An 18,879-nucleotide genomic window follows, 5' to 3' on the forward strand; every position below is an offset into this window, starting at 1 on the left:
TGCCATTTGGCATCATAAGGTGTCACCAATTCGTTCCTACAAGCAAATGCGGACAGAGAATAAGACATAGTCTCCTTGATACATGGCCAGGTTTGGAGCAACATGTACGATCTAGCTGTGAGGCGCTCTCAGTCCTCTTATGCCACTATGATATCCCATGGAGCTATCTTTTCGGTAATAGATTGCACTGGGAGGGGGTGGGGGCTATGCTCATTTCTTCTTCTTATTCTTCTTTTTGGAACCCCCTGTCGCTTTCTCGACCTTGACAGCACCTGCACCGCCCACAAGCTCCAGAGTCTCCTCCTCCTTGACCGTACCGCCCTGTGTCGCCTCTTGGGCACGCTTCTTGCCCTTCTTGCCCTTGGGGCGGTAGGTGCTTCGATCTCGAAGGGGCAGCCAGCGTTCTGGATCTGGTTTGCTGCCTTCTTCATAATCCTTGGGCAGCCTCTTTTTTCTGAACCTCTTGTTCGGCTTCTGGGGCTCCGAGTCAGCAGAGCGCTTTGTACCGTGCGGCGTGGAAGTAGCCGCTGATGCCACACCAGCATTGATCAGAGCTTGGATGTCAACACCGGATGTGAGCTTGTCTACCGAAGTCAGATTCTTCAGGTAGGGCTCAATCTTGGGGTAATCTGAGGTAGCGTATGAGGCTACCAGACCAGCAGCAGCAATGGTATCACTGTTGGACCGGGCAGCAATGTCTTCGAATGTTGAACCGGCAAGTACTAGATCGTCGGGATTCGACGACTTAAGAAGCTCAATGCCTGCTTCTCGGAGCAAAGACGTAGGCGAGTCTTGAGACCGCGATTTCCAGTGGGCAGCAGCTGTGGCAAGCTCACTCCTGACCGAGTTTTGTCTGCCAAACAAGCGGTATACGGCCACCGTGACAGCGACCAGGCCGGGAGAAAAACGGACATCGTTGTGGTCAGGAGTTGTGGCCTGCTCCATGCGCTTTAGGAAAGCTTCGAGCAGGGTCATTGCCGGTCCAGGATTTTTAGTTTGTACGTAAAGCTGAATGATGGTCAGAAGCAGACCGACATCAGTAGGACGCTTTTCAAGTATAGGCAATATCTCCTTGATGGCCAACTTTCCAGTCTTCAAGTTTGCCTGTGCGGCAGCATTGATCACACCGAGCCCAGCAATTTCCGTAGAGGCCGATGGTGTGGTGGCTTGCAGTATTTGCCTGGTTGTTAACCTCTCGACACCGTCCAGTTTGTGCATTTGGAGGCTCAACGCAAAACTATTACGTCTTAAAACAGCTGCCTGATATTCGAAGAGTTTATCGTTTCCGGAGAGCGTCGTAGCAGTTTCGATCAGGCGCTGTGTCAGATAAGGGTTCTGGCTTTCGGATGCCAAAGCAGTCTGGTTGTTTTGTGCGACAACCTTGGATGACGGCTCGGTTATCCTGAGAAAGCACCCGTTAGCACACACCACAAACATGCACATGTAAACATATATAAACCATGGCCGTAGGAGGAAAGAAAAGAGAAAAAGAGAAGAAAGAAAAAGAGAGGAAAAGGTTAAAACCTACTCAGATGGGACTATGGAGTTTTGGAGGGCTTTCGCCTCGGCCTCCTTTCCAATCCGCGAAAGGACGTAAGCGTGTTGTATGATGAGGGGGAGAAGCTCGGCCTTCTTCTCTTGGTCACTCAAGTCCTCGCTGGCTTCGCAGAGATCTCTTGCACGCTTCAGCAAAATGCTGGCTTTGCTCCAGTCACCACGGGCCACACAACCACAGGCGGCATTGAAAGCGGTTTCGAAGGCCTCGAGGTCTTCGCGCGAGGGCTGCTTGTCCTCGTCGTCCACCAGGTGGCCCAGTCCAGTCCATTGTAGTTGCGCATTCGTGGCGAGGGTGTTGATGTTCAGGTCGTTCTCCTCGCCGGGCTGACCGTCACTCTGGCGGGAGAGGTCTCGGTAGATGTTGGCGGCGTGGTGGAACTTCTCGGCTCGATAGGCGATCTGGCCGGCGAGGTGGCGCGAGGCGCGAGTGAGGGGCTGTATCGACTCCACGACATGTTGGGCGTCAGGCAGGCTTCCAGTCTTGTAGAGGGCATAAGCCTTCTCGAGGGAACATTCCTTCTCAAGCTCGTGTCCACCATCGGTCAGAGCTCGCAGGGCGTCGTGGAAGCGGTCGAGCTTCAGCAGGGCGACGACTCTTGTGTGATGGGCTTGCGTGTTGGACTTGTCTGCTTTGATGGCGGCATTGGCAGCTTTGAGCACTTCCTCGTGGTCTTGGATGGAGGCGGCGCGCAGCAGCGACGTTAGAGCTGCCGCTGGGTCTGACATGGCGAGAATTGGCTGTGTCACGGATGTCCTCCCTACAGCATGATCTCCTTCCCTGGGGCAGCAGCTGAAGCTTGGTGTCTACCCGGCGTCGCTTTTTGCTGGGCGGATGAAATGCCACTCACGTGCTGCTTCGAGAGAGGGGGGGTGGTTTCTTGTGAGCCAGCTGCAGACGGAACAGGACGAGCAGGACGACGAGGACGAGGAAACGACGGGGATAGTGGGACACGGCGCTATTTCACCCCACCAAAAAGTTAACCCACAAAAATCCCATGGGATATGTATATAACTATGTGTACATGTGTGTGTACATATATGGTGTATTTGTGTATGTAAGAGTGGTTGTAAATGCACGCACTCTGTCAATTGTCTCCATACTTCCACGTACATCGTATGCCTTGCGCGAATGCGCGAGTCTTGCTACAAGTGCACCGCGTGCTGTGACGAACCTCAACCCTTCTGCCTAATTATTCATTATTCCATGGAAATTCATCCGTTGACAAAACCCCCTCGCTTTCCATTTAATCTGGGCTCTGCTCTCCAAAGTTTCTGAGTTACCATCGGTCGCTCTACATCCAAACCTCGGACAATTTGATTTCTTTCTTTTCCCCTCGCTTCTCTCTCCTTCTATTCCAACTCGTTTAGCCTCTTCTAAATAAAGAAGACGCTGATGTAGATGTGTGTATACCGTACTGTTTGTTGTCCATGGGCCGCAGCTTGATATGCTTCGGCCATGCTACATGTATGAGCTCGTCCACCCGGCGCAAGTAATAAGACTGTGCGCCCAGGAAGTTGGCGCACTGCTTCCACTTGGGTAGCCTGGAGTTCGCTGTCTTCAATTGATTGTCTGCCTCTGTTTCATTAATGGTTGGCGACAAACCGTGAGCGGGAAGCTTCGCAGAAGCAGGGAATGAATGCTACGTCGTAGCACGAGCTATACAAGGCTGTGTTGATGCAACATATTGCCGATTATGGCTGCCATCTTGCCAAAGCCTTACTACGTGCGAGCCCTCGTGGCCATAAAACATCCCTGAAAAGTTCAAGAATGCGACTGGTGAGGTATCCAAAGGGTCCGGGAATCGCCATTTTCCATCTTGTTCCAGCCTGCCTCTACGGCGCGAGGTTCCTCAAGAACATGCCGCTCTCTCTATCGTCGAGGCGTATGAGATAGCGTATCGGTAGATGATCCAATGCTTTATCCTCCATCAAATTGTAGAGAGGCTTAGGTGCAGTATCTAGTTGTCGGGGTCTGTTTCTCTCAAGACATCGACCATCTTCTTAAGAAAATTCGCAAGTTTCTTCACCGACTCCCCAACGGAGCCAATGAAGTTTAGTCTGACTGATGACGGGTCTGTTTCATCTCTCCCCGATTCTAAAAATGCGCCGGAAAAGACCGCGCTTTTCCTTCGTCGAGGCTTGATACGAATGCATGGGATAGACGGGCCGTGTATCATATGGCTCCGAAAACATACCGTCAGGTTGTTTTGTGACGCGCGAACGACGACTTGGGATCTCGCCAAGTTTAGTGCTGCCCGATGACATCGAGACATACGAAATGCGATTTGAAGTACGAATATGTATCTTCTCTCCGGAACCAATGCTCCCTGGAGGTGTAGTGCTGTGTGTATCAATATGCTTCGGGGGGGTTGATGCTGATTGTCAGACTTCTTTCTCCTCACTTTCTTCAGGGCATTGGAGTCCTTTCCGAATGGTGCAACGGCTGTCTTTGATGTATTGTCCTTTGGTGCAGACAGAGTTGCACGCCGCGCACGACGTTTATCATTAGTCGAGGAGGTTGAACTACTTTTGTTACTCGAGCTTGATGAGCGAGACCGTCGTTGCTCACGCAACACACTGGAAGAACGACCTAGACGATTTGATAAACTATCCATAGTCCGTATAGCATCAATTCTTGACGAATTTGATAAAGATATCATTGATTCGTAGTCAATCACAGGCTTTTGAACCTTGGCCATGGTAAACAAGTTTATAATTGCATTCTTCAACCTCTCCAGGATGCGCCAAAGCGCAGATCTTGAGCGAGCTTTCACGATGCCGCATCAGCATCTCTGATCCCGCATTTTGGGAAAGAATAAACTCACTGTCACCCTTTTCCAAGCGTCTGCCATCTTTTGACAACCTGGAGAAATATGTACGGCGAACTTGTGCCCTGTCAGATCGTATTGACCTCCGAAGCGACTGGACTTCTGATGTTGCTGAGCCGATAGACTCGGAATCAGAGCTTCGGCCCTTGAAAGCTTTCAGCAAACTGAGGCACTTCGTATAAGTCTCGAGGAGCGCGGACACGCCATCGCCTAAGCTTGCCATTACATCAATGTGCAGATAAAATAGAGGCGTCGAACCCTAGTTCACGATACCTTTTTGCTGGCGAGTGATCAAATCCGTCAAGGCATGGCTGAACTTCTCGATAGTTTTGTCCATGGCGAGTGCGGGGAACTGGACGTCGTTCGACTAGCCATTGTTCGTGACTAGCCGCTGCTATATATGGCAGCCTGGCCAATCAAAATATTATCCAACCTTGCACACTCACAAGAGGACCGAATAGGTCTGCCCAATTATTTGGAAGGTCTCTTCGTTGAGAGGGAAAGCCATTGCTAGCCAGTCTTTAAACAAGGCAGGAACACGTGAGACACGGAAAGTTTTCAGCTATATTACCAGAAATAACCGAGCTACAAAATCAACCATAGCTTTCCTTTCACAACCCCCCTCCAACAACAACCAAAAAAAAAACCCCCCTCTCATGTTCCGGAAAGGCCTCTCTAGACTTCCGAAATTGGTAAGGCATGCACCCGGATCTGCCTGCTAATTCGAGTCAGCTGCACGACACGATCCGATCTTCGGTTTGCGCACTTGTTTTCTACCCGTGGGATATTGGCTTGTAATATTGTAAAACTTTCACCCCGAAGCTCCATCAGGCGTGGGGGAATTGGGGCCATGGCAACTTATACCGGAGGCGACTCGAGAGTGCCCCGCGGAAACGGTCCCGCCAGGCCCCATGGACGGGGTATTTGCCCCCTTGTGAGCTAAGACCCGTATTGGTATACTGAGGTGAGATCGTCTCTTTCCCTTACATAATCTCATATAACACAAGACCAAGCTTTCAAAACTCTGTAATTGAAAAGGTCATGGTGCATTTGTGGGGGTATTACCGTGTGTAACAGCTGCGTAAAGGTGGTTGTTCCCACCTGGGCAGCTTGGATACTTTCCCCCATGCGTGATCGCAAGGCCTGGTTACACCAACTGCAAACGGCTCGGGTAATATCTAATAGTAACGTAAGATGGAGGCTCGGGAGGGATTGACTAATTCGTCCATCAGGCTTTGGGACGACAGGTGTGTATTGTATCTGGTAAGTCCTATCGAGGCAATATTGCACGAATAATACGAAATGATGAACCATCCAAGGCCATAGTCAGGAGCTGGCTTTCTGGCCGCGCTAATTGGTCGAGAACGAGCCAGCACAGTCGACCGAATTGCACTTAAAGATTTCATGTTTTTTCTTCTTGGAGCTTTTGTGCCTTTCGTCACTAGCCAAATGCGATGATGGGAACGCAGGAAGAGTGACTTTCTCTAGGTATAGACTTCCTCACGGCCTTCTAGGATGGATATCGAAAGGGTGAAAGAACGACAAACCATTCGATATGGCACACAGTAGCGAGGCGTGCGTGAGAACGACGGGCTCGTAACTGGGAACCAAGGCCGCATTTAGGCCAATAGGAAATTATCCAGCTGCCGTCTCATGGTGTTTAGGATCTTGGTGTTTGAAGTCCTTGTCGTACTGGGAGACCGACCTATGTAGATAACAGCCAAAGCTGAGTGGATGCTGAGAAGTGCCACTGCCTCACCGGAAACTTCCCCGAACCAAGAGACTCGGTCAGCCATTGCCTGCCTTATCTCTGCCATTCTGCTACGATATTGCATGATCCATGTTCAGTCATCATCTATAGTAGTTCCCGCGAACTGATAAGGCCTGGGTGCAGAAGTAAGTGCCGGTGCCAGGAGTAAAGAGGTGTACCATGTCTGCCTCAGCCCGGCTTACCGCTAGATGCCGTCAGGAGGCTGTCCCTGGTAGAATCGCAAGCCGCTGCCTCCAAATCTGCCCTTTGCTGCCAGTAACCTTTGGCACGAAAATGAGCGAACACACGCCAAAATGATGTGACCTGTACAGTGCAGTGTTCACGGTGCTACTGTATCGAGATTCTAGATACATACATCGTTCCAGGCGCTTGGCTTTTCCATTCCATCTCGCTTTACTGCGTGGGGGTTAGTGCACGCCCGCTTCAAGATGTACCTTGCGTTAGTGGTCCGGTACATATGTCCTAAAAATGAACATGTCCTCCCAGCAAAGGGTGGCCTGGATTGATTAATAGCTTATTGTGAGAATAGGTCCGTTCATTACTTAGGGCGAAATAACTAGAACATGCTTGTCCGTGAGGTAATCTTCCTGGGATTCGGTCATTGCTAGGTCGAGCTGGATTACTGTACCTTGACTGTAACTTTAGCTTTCCTTTCCTGCGGTGTGACCAAAAGAGCCCAAGTCAACATCAGGCACAATTATGGCGAATCTTCTTCTCAGCCTCTCATACCCGACAACGTGACATAGATAGTTTGGCATCATTTAAACGCAGCTTTGCGACATGCCTTATCTATTGTGAGTTGTTCTTACGGTGAAGCCCCTGCAAAAAAACACATGGAGACGAACGCATGCCATCAATTGGTCATTGGCAGTAGGGCAGTGGCTGCAGAGCCGCGGCTCATTGCGTCCGTCCCAAACGAATATTGCAATACATCAGCGTGAAACAGTGGTAGATATTGAGATTGATATCCGAATAAAGCTCCCGAGAAGCCGTCGTAGTTTATATGTCGTTATGTTATAGACTTTAATGTTGTAAAACGTACTTGATATAAATGCAATGTACTTGGTAGTCATCGCTCGCGACCTGCATGTGGGTCCATTCTTATGTCAATCGAATGCCCCATGGCGGGGTCAGGGGTTCCGTTCCGTTTCCTACCGAAAGTGAAATCGCACACCATTGTCAAGCAGAATGACACATGGTCATCCAACCGGCCCTGCAACAATTTGCCATCCATTTCGACCTAGCATGAGTGGGAGTTACAGTCTCACGCATTGATGACGATATTTGGTTTGGAATGGCGCATCCGAGACCGCTGGACAGTACTTGGTGCATGGTAAAATGGTAGGCGGCAGAATATATCCGAGTGAACAAACGACGCATGTAAACATGTTGTTATAAGCAAGCGCCAAGGTAGCACTTAGAGGAGGGTATAGTATAGCTGTATTGATAACGGCATTGCACCACTTGACGCGATGTTCCCGCCACTTGTGAGACGGTTGCACTACATAGTAAAGCGCATTCTAGTGGCACACAGATATCGAGCTGGGCGCCCAGTCTGAGAATTATGCCGCTCGGCGTTGTGTTGTCGCATGGTGGGATTCGCGGTGCATATGAGCGAATCAACACACAGGGGCACGCCGCCTTATCTAACCCCCCACAGGCCTGTTCCCTCTTCCCTATCAAGGTTTCATGGTTTTGCGACACTCCAATGTGGTATTTCGTGATGCTTTTTTGGGGCACTTGCTTGTCCTCCGTTACTGCTTGTCTGTCTGATAACGGTACAGGCGGAGGACGCTTGAGCATCCCCTTGTATTAGTACTCCATACCCCGTACCCTACCCACCACTCCTGGGGACTATCACCAGATTCATAGTGGGCTGCAGACCGCAAGCCTCCGCCGGGGAACTCGTAGCTCATTAACGTTCATTCTAATCATCTTTTCGTTTTAGTCCTGACTCGCTTCTCGTCTGCCGCCCTTGCAAGGAGTTAACCTGTCCACTCGGACTCTGTGCTTTTTGTCAAGATCCTGTGATGAACACGCACGACTGACACATGCCTGTCTATCTACATACCTTGGGAGAGATTCTTGACCCACAATCTCCAGAAGTTCTCCAGCCGGGGTGTCTCTACCATCTCGGCCAGGAACCATTCTACGTACCTGTGGAGGTCTTTACAGTGTACAAAAGCGCGCATCCCCCAAAGACATTCATTTCCAATCCCAATCGCAATCCCTGCCCCCGGTCTTGGACTCTGGATTGGATATCTCGGCCATTTCTGGCCTATCGGTTTATCTTCAACGCATACAAGGGCGAGCGCATCCCGCCAGAGGGGCAATATTAATGGTCTAACACCTTACTACACCCTCTTTTTCCGCCGTCTCAACCTGCATTCGCCATCCTCGAACCTGGCTTCGACCACCTTTTGCTGCATTTCGTGTCTTCCCTGGTGACTTGCCATTCTGCTCGTACCCGTCTACCGTCAGAGTTATCCTTGTGCGACATCCCGCGCGCTGTCTCGGCTGCATATCTCTGGTCGCCGCACGATCACAAGCTTGGGCGCATCGAGTCTTCCTTCATTCTGCACCCTTATCACGCCAACCCGCCTGGCAGCCCTACGTCTGCTCCCAGTGCACTTATCAATAGCCGTCCGGTCAGCAGCATTCGGCTCAGGTGTGTTCAAGTGATTTTCTTTTATAGAAAGATATCACACGACACTCTCGTTCATGCTCGCTTTTAAGGTTATTCCATGGACGAAGTAATCCCCACACAGAAGGTGTTTGCATGCAGGGCTCCATAGCGTCACAAACGTCAAAGCTAGAGACCACCGTGCCAAAGACTGGCCGGGAACCACTACGAACAGAGGGACTCAATCATGTCTACTCATTCCACACCATCCCCGCCACAGGGACCCGTACAGGATATTGATGAGACGAAACTACCAAGTGGGCAATGTCGTTACATTCTACTCAACCCGGAGATCAAGGGTCACCGTTGTGGTTGCGTTGGTTTCACTCTGAACCGTTTGCTACCTGGTGTTGCGTGTGAATGTGGTCATCTCTCATGTTATCATATCAAGGGTCCTGAACAGCCCCCAGATAAGGCCCAGATAGAGCAACTTATACGGAGGGTTCAGGCATTGGAGGAGCAACTCGACCGGGAGAACCAGGGTGGTCTGGGCAGCGCCCTGGGAGATGTTGTGAGGCGCTTGGGCAGTCTCGAAGAGCAGTATGAGAAAAGCAAGGAGGACCTCGGACAAGAGAATCGAAATATCTACAGGCAGATCACCAGCGTTTGGCAGTCTGTGGAGCAGACGGCGAAGCGACAGACCGAGGTGCACAACCGCCTGACGATGAATGATGAACGACTTGACGAGCATGATGATAGCATGCAGAAATTGGAGAGGAGATTGATGGAGGCAGACGATGCCGCCATCGACTTGGAAGAACGTGTAGACAGGCTGGAAGACTTGACTCCAACAAAACCTCGACATCGGCGCACTTCCTCTTTGGACTCTGAGAAGTCAAAAAACTTGGACCCGGACATCACTTGGCAGCGTGGGCGTAGTGATACACGTGGTCCGGCCCCCATCACAAGTACAACTCTTACCCGTAGGATGGATAGCACCTCCAACCAAAGTGCGGTGTCGAGTGAAGCAGCTGGACCTTGGACGGTGCATGTATCCCTCATGCCCATGGCGTCTGTAGCCTTTCCTTTTGAGAAAGACACCACGGCTTATAAGCGTTGCTTGTCACGCGGGCTCCACCAGATGATTGCGGTCCAAGGGACTGACAGTGGATCTTTTGCGAATGCAATCAATGCAGCTTTTGGTAGTTTGCTGAAAGGAAGGCCATGGATGCCACTCCAAGCACGCCTTTGCGATGCCAAAACGCTGCAGGGACTACCCATGCTCCGAACTCTCGACCCTGCTCTTGTTGACGCGAACAACTACGACCAGGACTTCCTGAGCAAGCATTGCGCAGTCTGCGGACCCAATGGCAAGCTCGATTCATTGTACATCGCCATGCAGCTGGACTCATTTTCGTGGCACTTCTTGCGACGATCACCGTGCTACATGCAGGGACTGGAGGATAGCTGGGCGTTTGAACCATTGCTGGATCCTAATTCCCCGTCCGAGGATGATAGTATGGACGAGGAGGACAGACCTTCGGCGGGTGATATATTGCCGCCGCTGCAGTCGCTGAAGAGAACGGCGTCGGAGATCTCACGAACCCCGAGTTTCAGCGCTGGTTCGGGGGAAGGACAAGGCTCACGGCCGAAGGTGGCACGGACGGGAGCTTGTGTTCCCGTGCCACTAGAGCTTCGTCGACGAATCGAGACAGTCTAGAAAGAGTTGTAGGTTAGCGAGTGCGTTGAGATAGACTTGCGATTATTGAGATAGATGCGGAGATTGGGCGTTCAAAGGAGACTGCGTACTAGACATTGGGAATGGGGATACCATAGCTCGTTGAGCTGCAGCGTTTGTTTTGTGTGTTTTCCAGGTGTCCTTGACGAGGAGGGCGGTCTGTTGTGGGAGATGGTCACGTGGAGTATACGGGATCATGTAGAGGTTGTCCCGAGTAGACCTCATTGCCGTGAGTGGCCATGTACTGCGTTCACCAAGAAAATAGATTGGTAAATGTCTTGATTTAACATGATGCTTGGATGAAATGATGGTGACTGTGTAATGCGCTGTGCTGGCAAGTATCATCGACTCTATCTCCTGCGAGGGGTGCGGAATTGTTTGGTCGAGCGGGTATTGGAAGCAACATCATTGGTATTGCTTAGATTATGGGAAACAAGTGTGAGTAGATCCCAAGGACTAGCACTGAGACCGCCGAGTATCGTCGTAGGCCTGTTTTGTTGAGTTCTGTTATTTGCGTTTGACTGGGCACGATGAGTGCTTGCTGGTGGATATTTCACAAGTTTATTTCCTTGCACATGGAGCATAAACTGGACCAGGAGTTGATGCACCCGGCAGCTTTTGGCTACCCTCAGTATGAATCATTGGTTCAAGTAGGACACCATACATAGAACAAGCTTCAAATAGCCCTCAGAATCCAGTAGCTGATCTGGAACAGTCAAAAGCATCTCACTGGCACACATGTGTAGCATAGGAAACCTGGAACCTGGGTAATGACGGCTCGAGTGACTCCAGTCGTCGGTACTAATACAAGTGTCGAGGCAACTGTGCCTGCTTAACAAGTGACTGCCTCATGATTATGTGATACCCGCCTGAATACCTACCGTTGTGGTCATGGTAGTGGTTATGGCTGTGGCTGTGGCGCTATAGGCGATGGGCGGTGGGCGGTGGGCGGTGGGCGATGGCGGTTGCGGTAGCGGGGTCCTAGCTCTGAAGGGAGTGGAGGCGCGGCGGACCGACCCTTGCAGGCCTCGAAAGTCGACTCTCGCGTGAGGCTGCCGCTAGGACTAGGACGACGATGCGATAAGAAGAGTCGCTGGTTGAAATTGACTCGACTCGACTCGGCTTGCCTGCATGTGTGCGGTTTGCTTCCCCTCGGCCTCTTCAAGCATCACATATCCTCCGGCGACGACAACGCCCAGCATCATCTCCGGGTAGACACCGAGAAGCAGCTCGCTCTATTGGCAAGATCCTCCCTGCGCAATACTTCACCACCTGCATAATAACCATCAAACTCATTAGCCTTAATACTATCAGCTCTCATACCATCGTGGATATCAACAGCTTTTCTTCCAGCCAATACCTTTTCAACACCATCATACCATTGCAACGGACAGAAAGAAAGAATAAAAGACTGCATCCGAAGCCGCAACCGAAACCCATCATTCCTTCCGCAAAGTGCGCGGCTCGTTCTCACTCCACTCCCGCCCGAATCCAACTTCTGCAGCACAACATCGGCAAAGCGCAGCAAGCAATCAAGGCCGCCAACATGGATGCGATGGAAATGGACCTCGACGTCGACATGGGCGCCGAGCTCGTCCCTGATCAACCAATTGCCTTTCAGGCGCAGGATACACCGGTATGGCCAAGACGCTGTGCTGACGATTTGGAGACATTCACGTACTGACGGATCAAACGGCAGTCACCTGGCGAGGTAGTCGATGCCGAGACTCTAGAGCAACCTGATACTCACACCCTGGTGCCGAACAAGTTGCATATAGCTGGTGGGCTGGACAACTTGAACGACAAGGAAGTAAGAGAGTATATCAAAGAGCATACGGACGTCACGTTCGAGCGGCTCGAGTGGATAGATGACGGCCATCTCAATGCGGTCTATTCCAGCCCCTCAGAAGCCCAGGAGGCCATGGTCGCTCTTGCCGCCATCGAGATTGGAGATGTCACCCAGCTGCCGGCCTTCGAGCTACTTCCAGCTAAGCCCTTCTCACAGAAGTCTGGGGTTGCCTTACAAATACGGGTCGCTGTCGTCGCGGACAAGAAACAGCCTCGTGCGGCGGAAAAGAGCCGCTTCTATCTGCTCAACCCCGAATGGGATCGCGAAAACCGTGTCAAGAGATACCGCGATCGGGACGGCGAAAGAGGTGGCCGCCGAAGAGGCAGGCGCGAGGACGAGCCGATTGATAAATTCGATGTCAATCTCTACGACGACTCCGCTGCTGCTCTGGCCACAGAGGGCGACGACTCGCGACCACGCCGCCGGCGGTCCTATACTCCCGATCACGACAACGACGATCGTAGGAGGTCCTACCGCAGCTCGAACCGGAACAAGGAACTCTTCCCTGGTGGTGGCTCTGGGAGAGACCGCTCTGCTTCTCCGACCCGCGATCGAGATGGGGATCACGGCATGGATGAAACTCGGCCTACCGATGGCTCGGCCGAGCGGAACCGTCGCGGCGCAAGAGCCATCAAAGATCGGCTTACGCGTAGCAACCAGGCCAAGGAGCTGTTCCCCGGCTCTGGTCCCTCCTCGGAAAGCAATCGGTTGAATGACGCGGATGAATTATCCAACCGCTTCGCCCTCCCACTGTACGATGGAAGCCATGATGAGCCGCCTGTGCCTCGCAGCAGGAGGCTTGGTGATCGTATCGCGGCTCCGGGAGGCAGCGGCCGACTGGCGGATCGGTTACCAGACCCTGCCGACTCGACTGGGTTCAGCATCCGAGGCTCAGCTGCGCAACGGAGTGCTGACCAAGGTTTCGCCATCAAGGGTGGCGCCAAGACAGCCAGAGAATTGTTTCCCGACAAGTTGGGAGGAGGCAATGCAGGAAAGGAGCTGTTCGCCGACAAGGCCGAAGGGAGATCACGCAGACGACAGAAAGCGGGCGACTTGTTTGACTAGGAGTTTGGAGAGTTACGATGGGAGCACTGTCATGGCAGAAATGAGAAGCAATTCATGACACTGTCTTGCTCCTGGATCTATATCAACATGATACCTTGCAGGAGCATCTGGAAAGGTTGATGCTGATATCTTGCATCGATTGTGGTGTGGCGTTGGGGGAGTTAATCTGGAGTTGGGCTCTGCTTGGAAAGCCATTTAGATACGACGAATTCATCTGTGCCATAATAAATGGCCAGTCTACGCCTGTACAGCTTTGTCCCTAGCAACTACATATGTGCGTGAATAATTCCAGAGATGCTGACTCGCATATTTTGCACAGAGCAGCCATTAAGAAACAGAATCAAAAGATTAAATAAAATTAAAATAAAAGGGAAGAGGAAAACTGTATATATATATACGTATATGTAAAGCTAGCTCATGTTTAGCGGGGGAGTATGGATGATGACGGATTTGTGAATCCAAGCTGCATGAGCAATGGGATCGGGCATGCGCAGGGACAGGAACAGGAACAGACCAGGAAACACATCAACTAGTTAGTCTCATTGACCTTTGGTTGGCGGCCAATCAACTGCATGCTTGGGTTGAGGTGAGAGCAGGTGAACCTCACGCGTTGCCTGCACGCAGCAACCACGGCCTATCAAAGCAAGCGGCCCAGAAGGCGACCCCTGGATGAAGCGCATGCAGCATGCGACCAGTCAGAAGTTGGAAAAGGTGCGAGTCGCGTCGGTCATTCTTGAAGTGCATCAGGAACACAACAAACAAACCCATGAGCGCGGTCACTGACATTGTCCCACTCCGTCCTGTATAACAAGAAAGACAGGAGCTTCGACCACGGCCATTTTTGTGGGCCTGGACTAGGACTGGTCGCAAACTCTCATACAGTACATACTGAATGCGGTCGACCTCTCGGAGCGGCATGGCCAGAGACAAGCATTGCCGTGGCGCGCTTTTGGAGGTGGGTTTAGTGCCAAGTTTGCTTGCAGTCAAAGAGACGGGATTCAGCGCGTCTTTTGGGCCGCAACTCTAGGCCCCGAAATGGGTCCCGAGACGTGTTAATTACAGGGCAAAGCAGCCTGTCAAGACTGTTTTGTTGTTGCTTCTCTCAGACGCTCTGTTGTGTTTTTTTTTGAGAGGGACTAACTTGGTACTGTGTTTTGTCGGGCACGGCAATGTATGCGCCTACCAGCCACCATAACCGTACCCGTACCCGTATGGGGCACAGCCAGAAGATTGAATTCATGTTTGTGGACAGGAAAGAAGTCCGATTTGCAATCTGTGAATATACCGATGATAACACCTTTGTAGCGCATGCGGCTTAGGGGGGGAGGGGGGGAAAACATGAACCAGTGCGTACGTGCAATATGGACATGTTGTAGCTCCTTGATTGGCCATGAGTTCAGGCGCGTAACGGCCAGAAGTCGGTGGGGTCGAATGCGTCACGGGATGGTAGCAGCGAAGTGAATGATTGACAGCCAGACAGGGGTAGCATTGAGAGTCCAAACAAGTTCAGTAACAACATGAGTTAGATGCATTTGAATAGGTAGCAGAGCATTGCAAGCGATAGTCCAAGTTCTTTGGCCTGTGCTTCTGTCTAGCGCGTCGGGGGACGTGCTTTGGGCGTGGTCCACCGCCATCAGTTCAACTCAACGGCAACCCTGGTGACAGTCCCCAGTGACAAGCCACCCCCCAGGTCCTCCTTTCATCGCCCGTCCGTTCGCCGATTTTACATCTGAGCTTCCCATTCCCACTTAACCCAAACAATCAGCAGCTCACAGCAGCTACCTCATCGCTACAGCGACCACAACCACAACCACAACCACAACATCATTGACGACGACGGCGACAACCGCGACGACGACGATAGCTCTACGACATCACCGTTCAGAACCACCAGCTTCATTTGGCTGCGGCGACAAAAACATTCATTCATTCATTCATTCATTTGTTCATTTGTTCTTTCGTCGATCCCTTCAAAGCGGGCGCTTCTCAAGGCTTCTTAAGCCAAGCATTAATCCACGCCAACCTCGCATCTGGAGCTCAGCATCCCGTTTCAACAGTACCATAGAGCATGCGATAGAGAGTGCCAGTGCCGTCGGAGGGCAGCTTTGGGGAACGTTTGGCTTTGGCTTCAGCAGGAACGCGCATGGACATTTCAAACAAAGACGACCATCACAAGCGCCCCGCAGTCGCAATCGCAATCACAATCACGCTCACAGTCGCGATTGTAGTCGCAGTCGCACTCTCCAATTCGACTCAGTCGCAGTCGAATTCCCATCATCGCCGTTGGTTGCCGATTGTCCTCATTTGCACATACCAAACACGACAGCCACAGAAACCATCCTCGACAACACTCCCAAACCTGAACACCATTCATTACCAACGTCTTGCACGAATATACTCCATTTTCGCGACCGCCGGACAACCTACTTACTTCGCCCCCTTTCCGCTTACCCCCTGACGACTGCCGCTACGCGCAAAGAACCAACATGACGATAGATGCAGAAGGCCCAGCCATGCTGGCACCCCCCAAGAGAGCAGTGGATGATATCAACGGCTCTACTGTACCAACACCACGGAGGATAGCCACCCCGCCTCCGCCCTCAGATCGTGGTCGGCTGGAGGCGAGGTCCAACGGCGACAACGGCAATGCTAGGAGCACCCGCCAAGGCGCAAGGGCTGCAGGCAGCAGCGGTGTCGATCCCGAGATTCTGTCAAAAGCGCTATCCAGGGAGATCACAGCAGACAGGAGAGATAGCACGCCTGGCGCAAGTCCTAGTAGGAAGCGCCAGAGGATAAATGGCGATAGGTATGTGGCCTCCGCCCGTCCCCCCCCCCCCTCCCCCGGCCATCATACTAGCTCTCCCTACAAGTGGCTTCTTGAACAGCGTCGCTAACAGTTCGCCAGATTCATACCCTCGCGATCAGGTCAGGACCTACATGCCAGCTTCAGCCTGCTTCACGAGGAAGGCTCACCAGCCACCCCATCAAGGCAGAAGAAGCGAACCCCCCATGGCGAACTGCATTTCCAAAGGACTGAGGAAGCCAATCGCACATTCTCAACCCTCTTACGGTCTGAGCTGTTCGAGAACACGATACCGCAGGCAACGCCATCGACGTTATCCCCAGACGGAAATGCCCCAGGCTCTAACCACTCTACTCGTGTTCATGATCCAACGAGGTCACATACTCCACCTAACAACAACCCGCCCCCGTCACTTCCCTCATCCTTTACGCCCTCGACGCCACACAAGAATCTGTTCTCCTACATGTCACCGCGCCACCACGCCAATATCGCAGGCCACCCGACGCCCTCCAGGACGCCTCAAAGCCGCCACGGCCCAAATCTCGACACAAGATCAGAAATATATAGCTTATCTCCAGTGCGCTTTGGTAGCCAGCAGATGCTTCTGAGTCCCCGTCGCCAACCTAGAGCTGTGTCAAAAGTCCCGTACAAGGTCCTAGATGCCCCTGAACTGGCAGACGACTTCTACCTGAACCTTGTCGATTGGGGCAGTGCTAATGTTTTGGGTGTTGGTCTCGGTTCCAGCGTGTACATGTGGAACGCCCAGACAAGCAGAGTCAACAAACTTTGCACTCTCGAAGATGATACTGTAACAAGTGTATCTTGGATACAGAAGGGCACCCATCTCGCCATCGGCACTGGCAAAGGCTTAGTCCAGATCTGGGATGCCGAGAGATCACGGCGGCTAAGAACCATGACGGGCCACACTGCGCGTGTAGGGTCACTGGCATGGAACACTCATATATTGACATCAGGCTCAAGGGATCGCCTGATCTATCACCGAGATGTTCGCGCTCCCGACCAATGGATGCGGAAGCTCGTCGGCCACAAGCAAGAGGTCTGTGGGCTGAAGTGGAACTGTGACGACGGGCAGCTTGCCAGTGGTGGCAACGATAATAAGTTGATGGTCTGGGACAAGCTCTCCGATACGCCACTCTGGAAGTTCTCCGACCACACAGCAGCTGTCAAGGCGATATCATGGTCGCCACATCAGAAAGGTCTTTTGGCTTCTGGCGGCGGAACTGCCGACAGGAGAATTATCTTCCATGACACAGTACGTGGCACGGTAATCAACGAAATTGATACCGGCAGTCAAGTCTGTAATATCGCCTGGTCCAAGAACTCCAACGAAATCGTCTCGACGCACGGCTACAGCCAGAACCAGATCGTCGTCTGGAAATATCCCTCCATGACCCAGGTGGCCAGTCTGACGGGACATACCTATCGTGTGCTGTACCTTGCCATGAGTCCAGATGGTCGTACAATCGTCACAGGTGCTGGCGATGAGACACTGAGATTCTGGACCACATTTGGGCGGAGACCAGGCGCCCGCGAAGACTCCGAGGGTGGCGGGGGACGGCTTGCGGAGTGGAGCGTTATTCGGTGAACGGCTTCGGATTTTCTCGCTTCAGCTGAACTCAACTCATATTCGATTACGACACCTCAACTCCATCAAACCTTGTACGGCTATAATGACCACGAGCCGCACAATCCTGAGACCTATCACTGCTACGACCCCTTGATGATCATGAGGCAAGACACATCTTGCACATAATAGCCCCACGAACCAATTACTTGCATCCGGCGGCGTTCTATATGGAAAAGGGAGATCTTTGCAGGGTGCAAAAATCGCAAATCAATTCTTTAATCGCAAACAAGCATATCGCATGTCCATATTTTGTTTTGCACGAGCGTATACATTTACTTCTACCAATATTTTAGCCATTCAGCGAAGGTGTCCTAGGGTTGGGAACAGGTTCGCCCACCTGGACTAGGAAGAGAAAGGACAGGCGATTGCTCTGATAGTAACCAGTTGTATCATAATCGTGAGCACCACGCCGTGCTCGTCTCGAGGGGCTCTCAGGTCCAATATGGTCAAGGTCGCAGTTTGGTAGATAGCAAACAATCGCACTCGGCGCAACATGGCGAAAATCTTTTGAGCTTGTTCTCATCAGATGTTGTGCAACTAACCTGGATTCACCTTGCCGTGACTTGTTTCTCTCTCTCTCTCTCTCTCTCTCTCTCCCTCTCTGTCTGTGTGTGTGTGTGTGTGTGGACTGGGAATGTTTAAGAAACCAAACCGGGTGAATCTATTTATATCAAGTAGACCATGACAACATCGCCGGTACTGACTAACCTAGGTCGTTTCAACTATTAAGAAGCCCTTTGTGGGTGGATAATTCAATCGGGAAGATTATCAGAGTTGGACCGTGCGAGACAAGAAAACGACCGTATAGAAATATACTCATACATGAAGAACGATTAGAGAGCATGAACATTGTTACTATCTATTCCTTGCTGGCTCTTAATTTCGTAGCATTCGTGTATTATAAACATGTATTGCAAGGGGTATCAAGTATTGGAAGAGAACATTCTAGTCCGTCAGCGACATATCCGTGCCCTTGAAAGCGAAACTCCATAACGAC

At 51.7% G+C, this 18,879-nt stretch overlaps 5 protein-coding genes across 5 annotated transcripts; 3 read left to right on the forward strand and 2 right to left on the reverse strand.

Moving 5' to 3' along the window:
- Positions 1 to 210: 210 nt before the first annotated feature.
- Positions 211 to 2,283, reverse strand: BKA67DRAFT_533896 (uncharacterized protein; the record flags this gene model as incomplete). The annotated part of the gene is made up of 2 exons (XM_046099772.1): positions 211 to 1,402; positions 1,529 to 2,283. 2 exons carry the CDS (start codon positions 2,281 to 2,283, stop codon positions 211 to 213), a joined length of 1,947 nt encoding a protein of 648 aa, XP_045959212.1.
- Positions 2,284 to 3,483: 1,200 nt separating this feature from the next.
- Positions 3,484 to 4,969, reverse strand: BKA67DRAFT_222028 (uncharacterized protein). Its single transcript, XM_046095569.1, has 2 exons — positions 4,383 to 4,969; positions 3,484 to 4,324 (listed from the first exon to the last, which is right to left on the reverse strand). The coding sequence occupies exons 1-2, from the start codon at positions 4,606 to 4,608 to the stop codon at positions 3,516 to 3,518; spliced, it is 1,035 nt and encodes a 344-aa protein (XP_045959213.1). The 5' UTR covers positions 4,609 to 4,969; the 3' UTR covers positions 3,484 to 3,515.
- Positions 4,970 to 9,026: 4,057 nt separating this feature from the next.
- Positions 9,027 to 10,499, forward strand: BKA67DRAFT_656918 (uncharacterized protein; the record flags this gene model as incomplete). The annotated part of the gene is made up of 1 exon (XM_046107023.1): positions 9,027 to 10,499. One exon carries the CDS (start codon positions 9,027 to 9,029, stop codon positions 10,497 to 10,499), a length of 1,473 nt encoding a protein of 490 aa, XP_045959214.1.
- Positions 10,500 to 12,063: 1,564 nt separating this feature from the next.
- On the forward strand, positions 12,064 to 13,431 carry BKA67DRAFT_533899 (uncharacterized protein; the record flags this gene model as incomplete). The annotated part of the gene is made up of 2 exons (XM_046099773.1): positions 12,064 to 12,153; positions 12,217 to 13,431. The coding sequence occupies 2 exons, from the start codon at positions 12,064 to 12,066 to the stop codon at positions 13,429 to 13,431; spliced, it is 1,305 nt and encodes a 434-aa protein (XP_045959215.1).
- Positions 13,432 to 15,944: 2,513 nt separating this feature from the next.
- BKA67DRAFT_591575 (WD40-repeat-containing domain protein) lies at positions 15,945 to 17,840 on the forward strand (the record flags this gene model as incomplete). Its single annotated transcript, XM_046104737.1, has 2 exons — positions 15,945 to 16,237; positions 16,337 to 17,840. 2 exons carry the CDS (start codon positions 15,945 to 15,947, stop codon positions 17,838 to 17,840), a joined length of 1,797 nt encoding a protein of 598 aa, XP_045959216.1.
- Between the last annotated feature and the right edge of the window lie 1,039 nt (positions 17,841 to 18,879).

Source organism: Truncatella angustata, assembly GCF_020726525.1.
Source record: "Truncatella angustata strain MPI-SDFR-AT-0073 chromosome Unknown BKA67scaffold_3, whole genome shotgun sequence".
NCBI classification, from domain to species: domain Eukaryota; kingdom Fungi; phylum Ascomycota; class Sordariomycetes; order Amphisphaeriales; family Sporocadaceae; genus Truncatella; species Truncatella angustata.

Excerpts from the sequence above, each read along its gene's own strand:
- BKA67DRAFT_222028 (XM_046095569.1), bottom strand. The coding sequence starts at position 4,608 with ATGGCAAGCTTAGGCGATGGCGTGTCCGCGCTCCTCGAGACTTATACG. Across the intron at positions 4,325-4,382 it reads ACGCTTGGAAAAGGGTGACA|CTCGCTCAAGATCTGCGCTT; the intron begins GTGAGTTTATTC and ends GCATCGTGAAAG.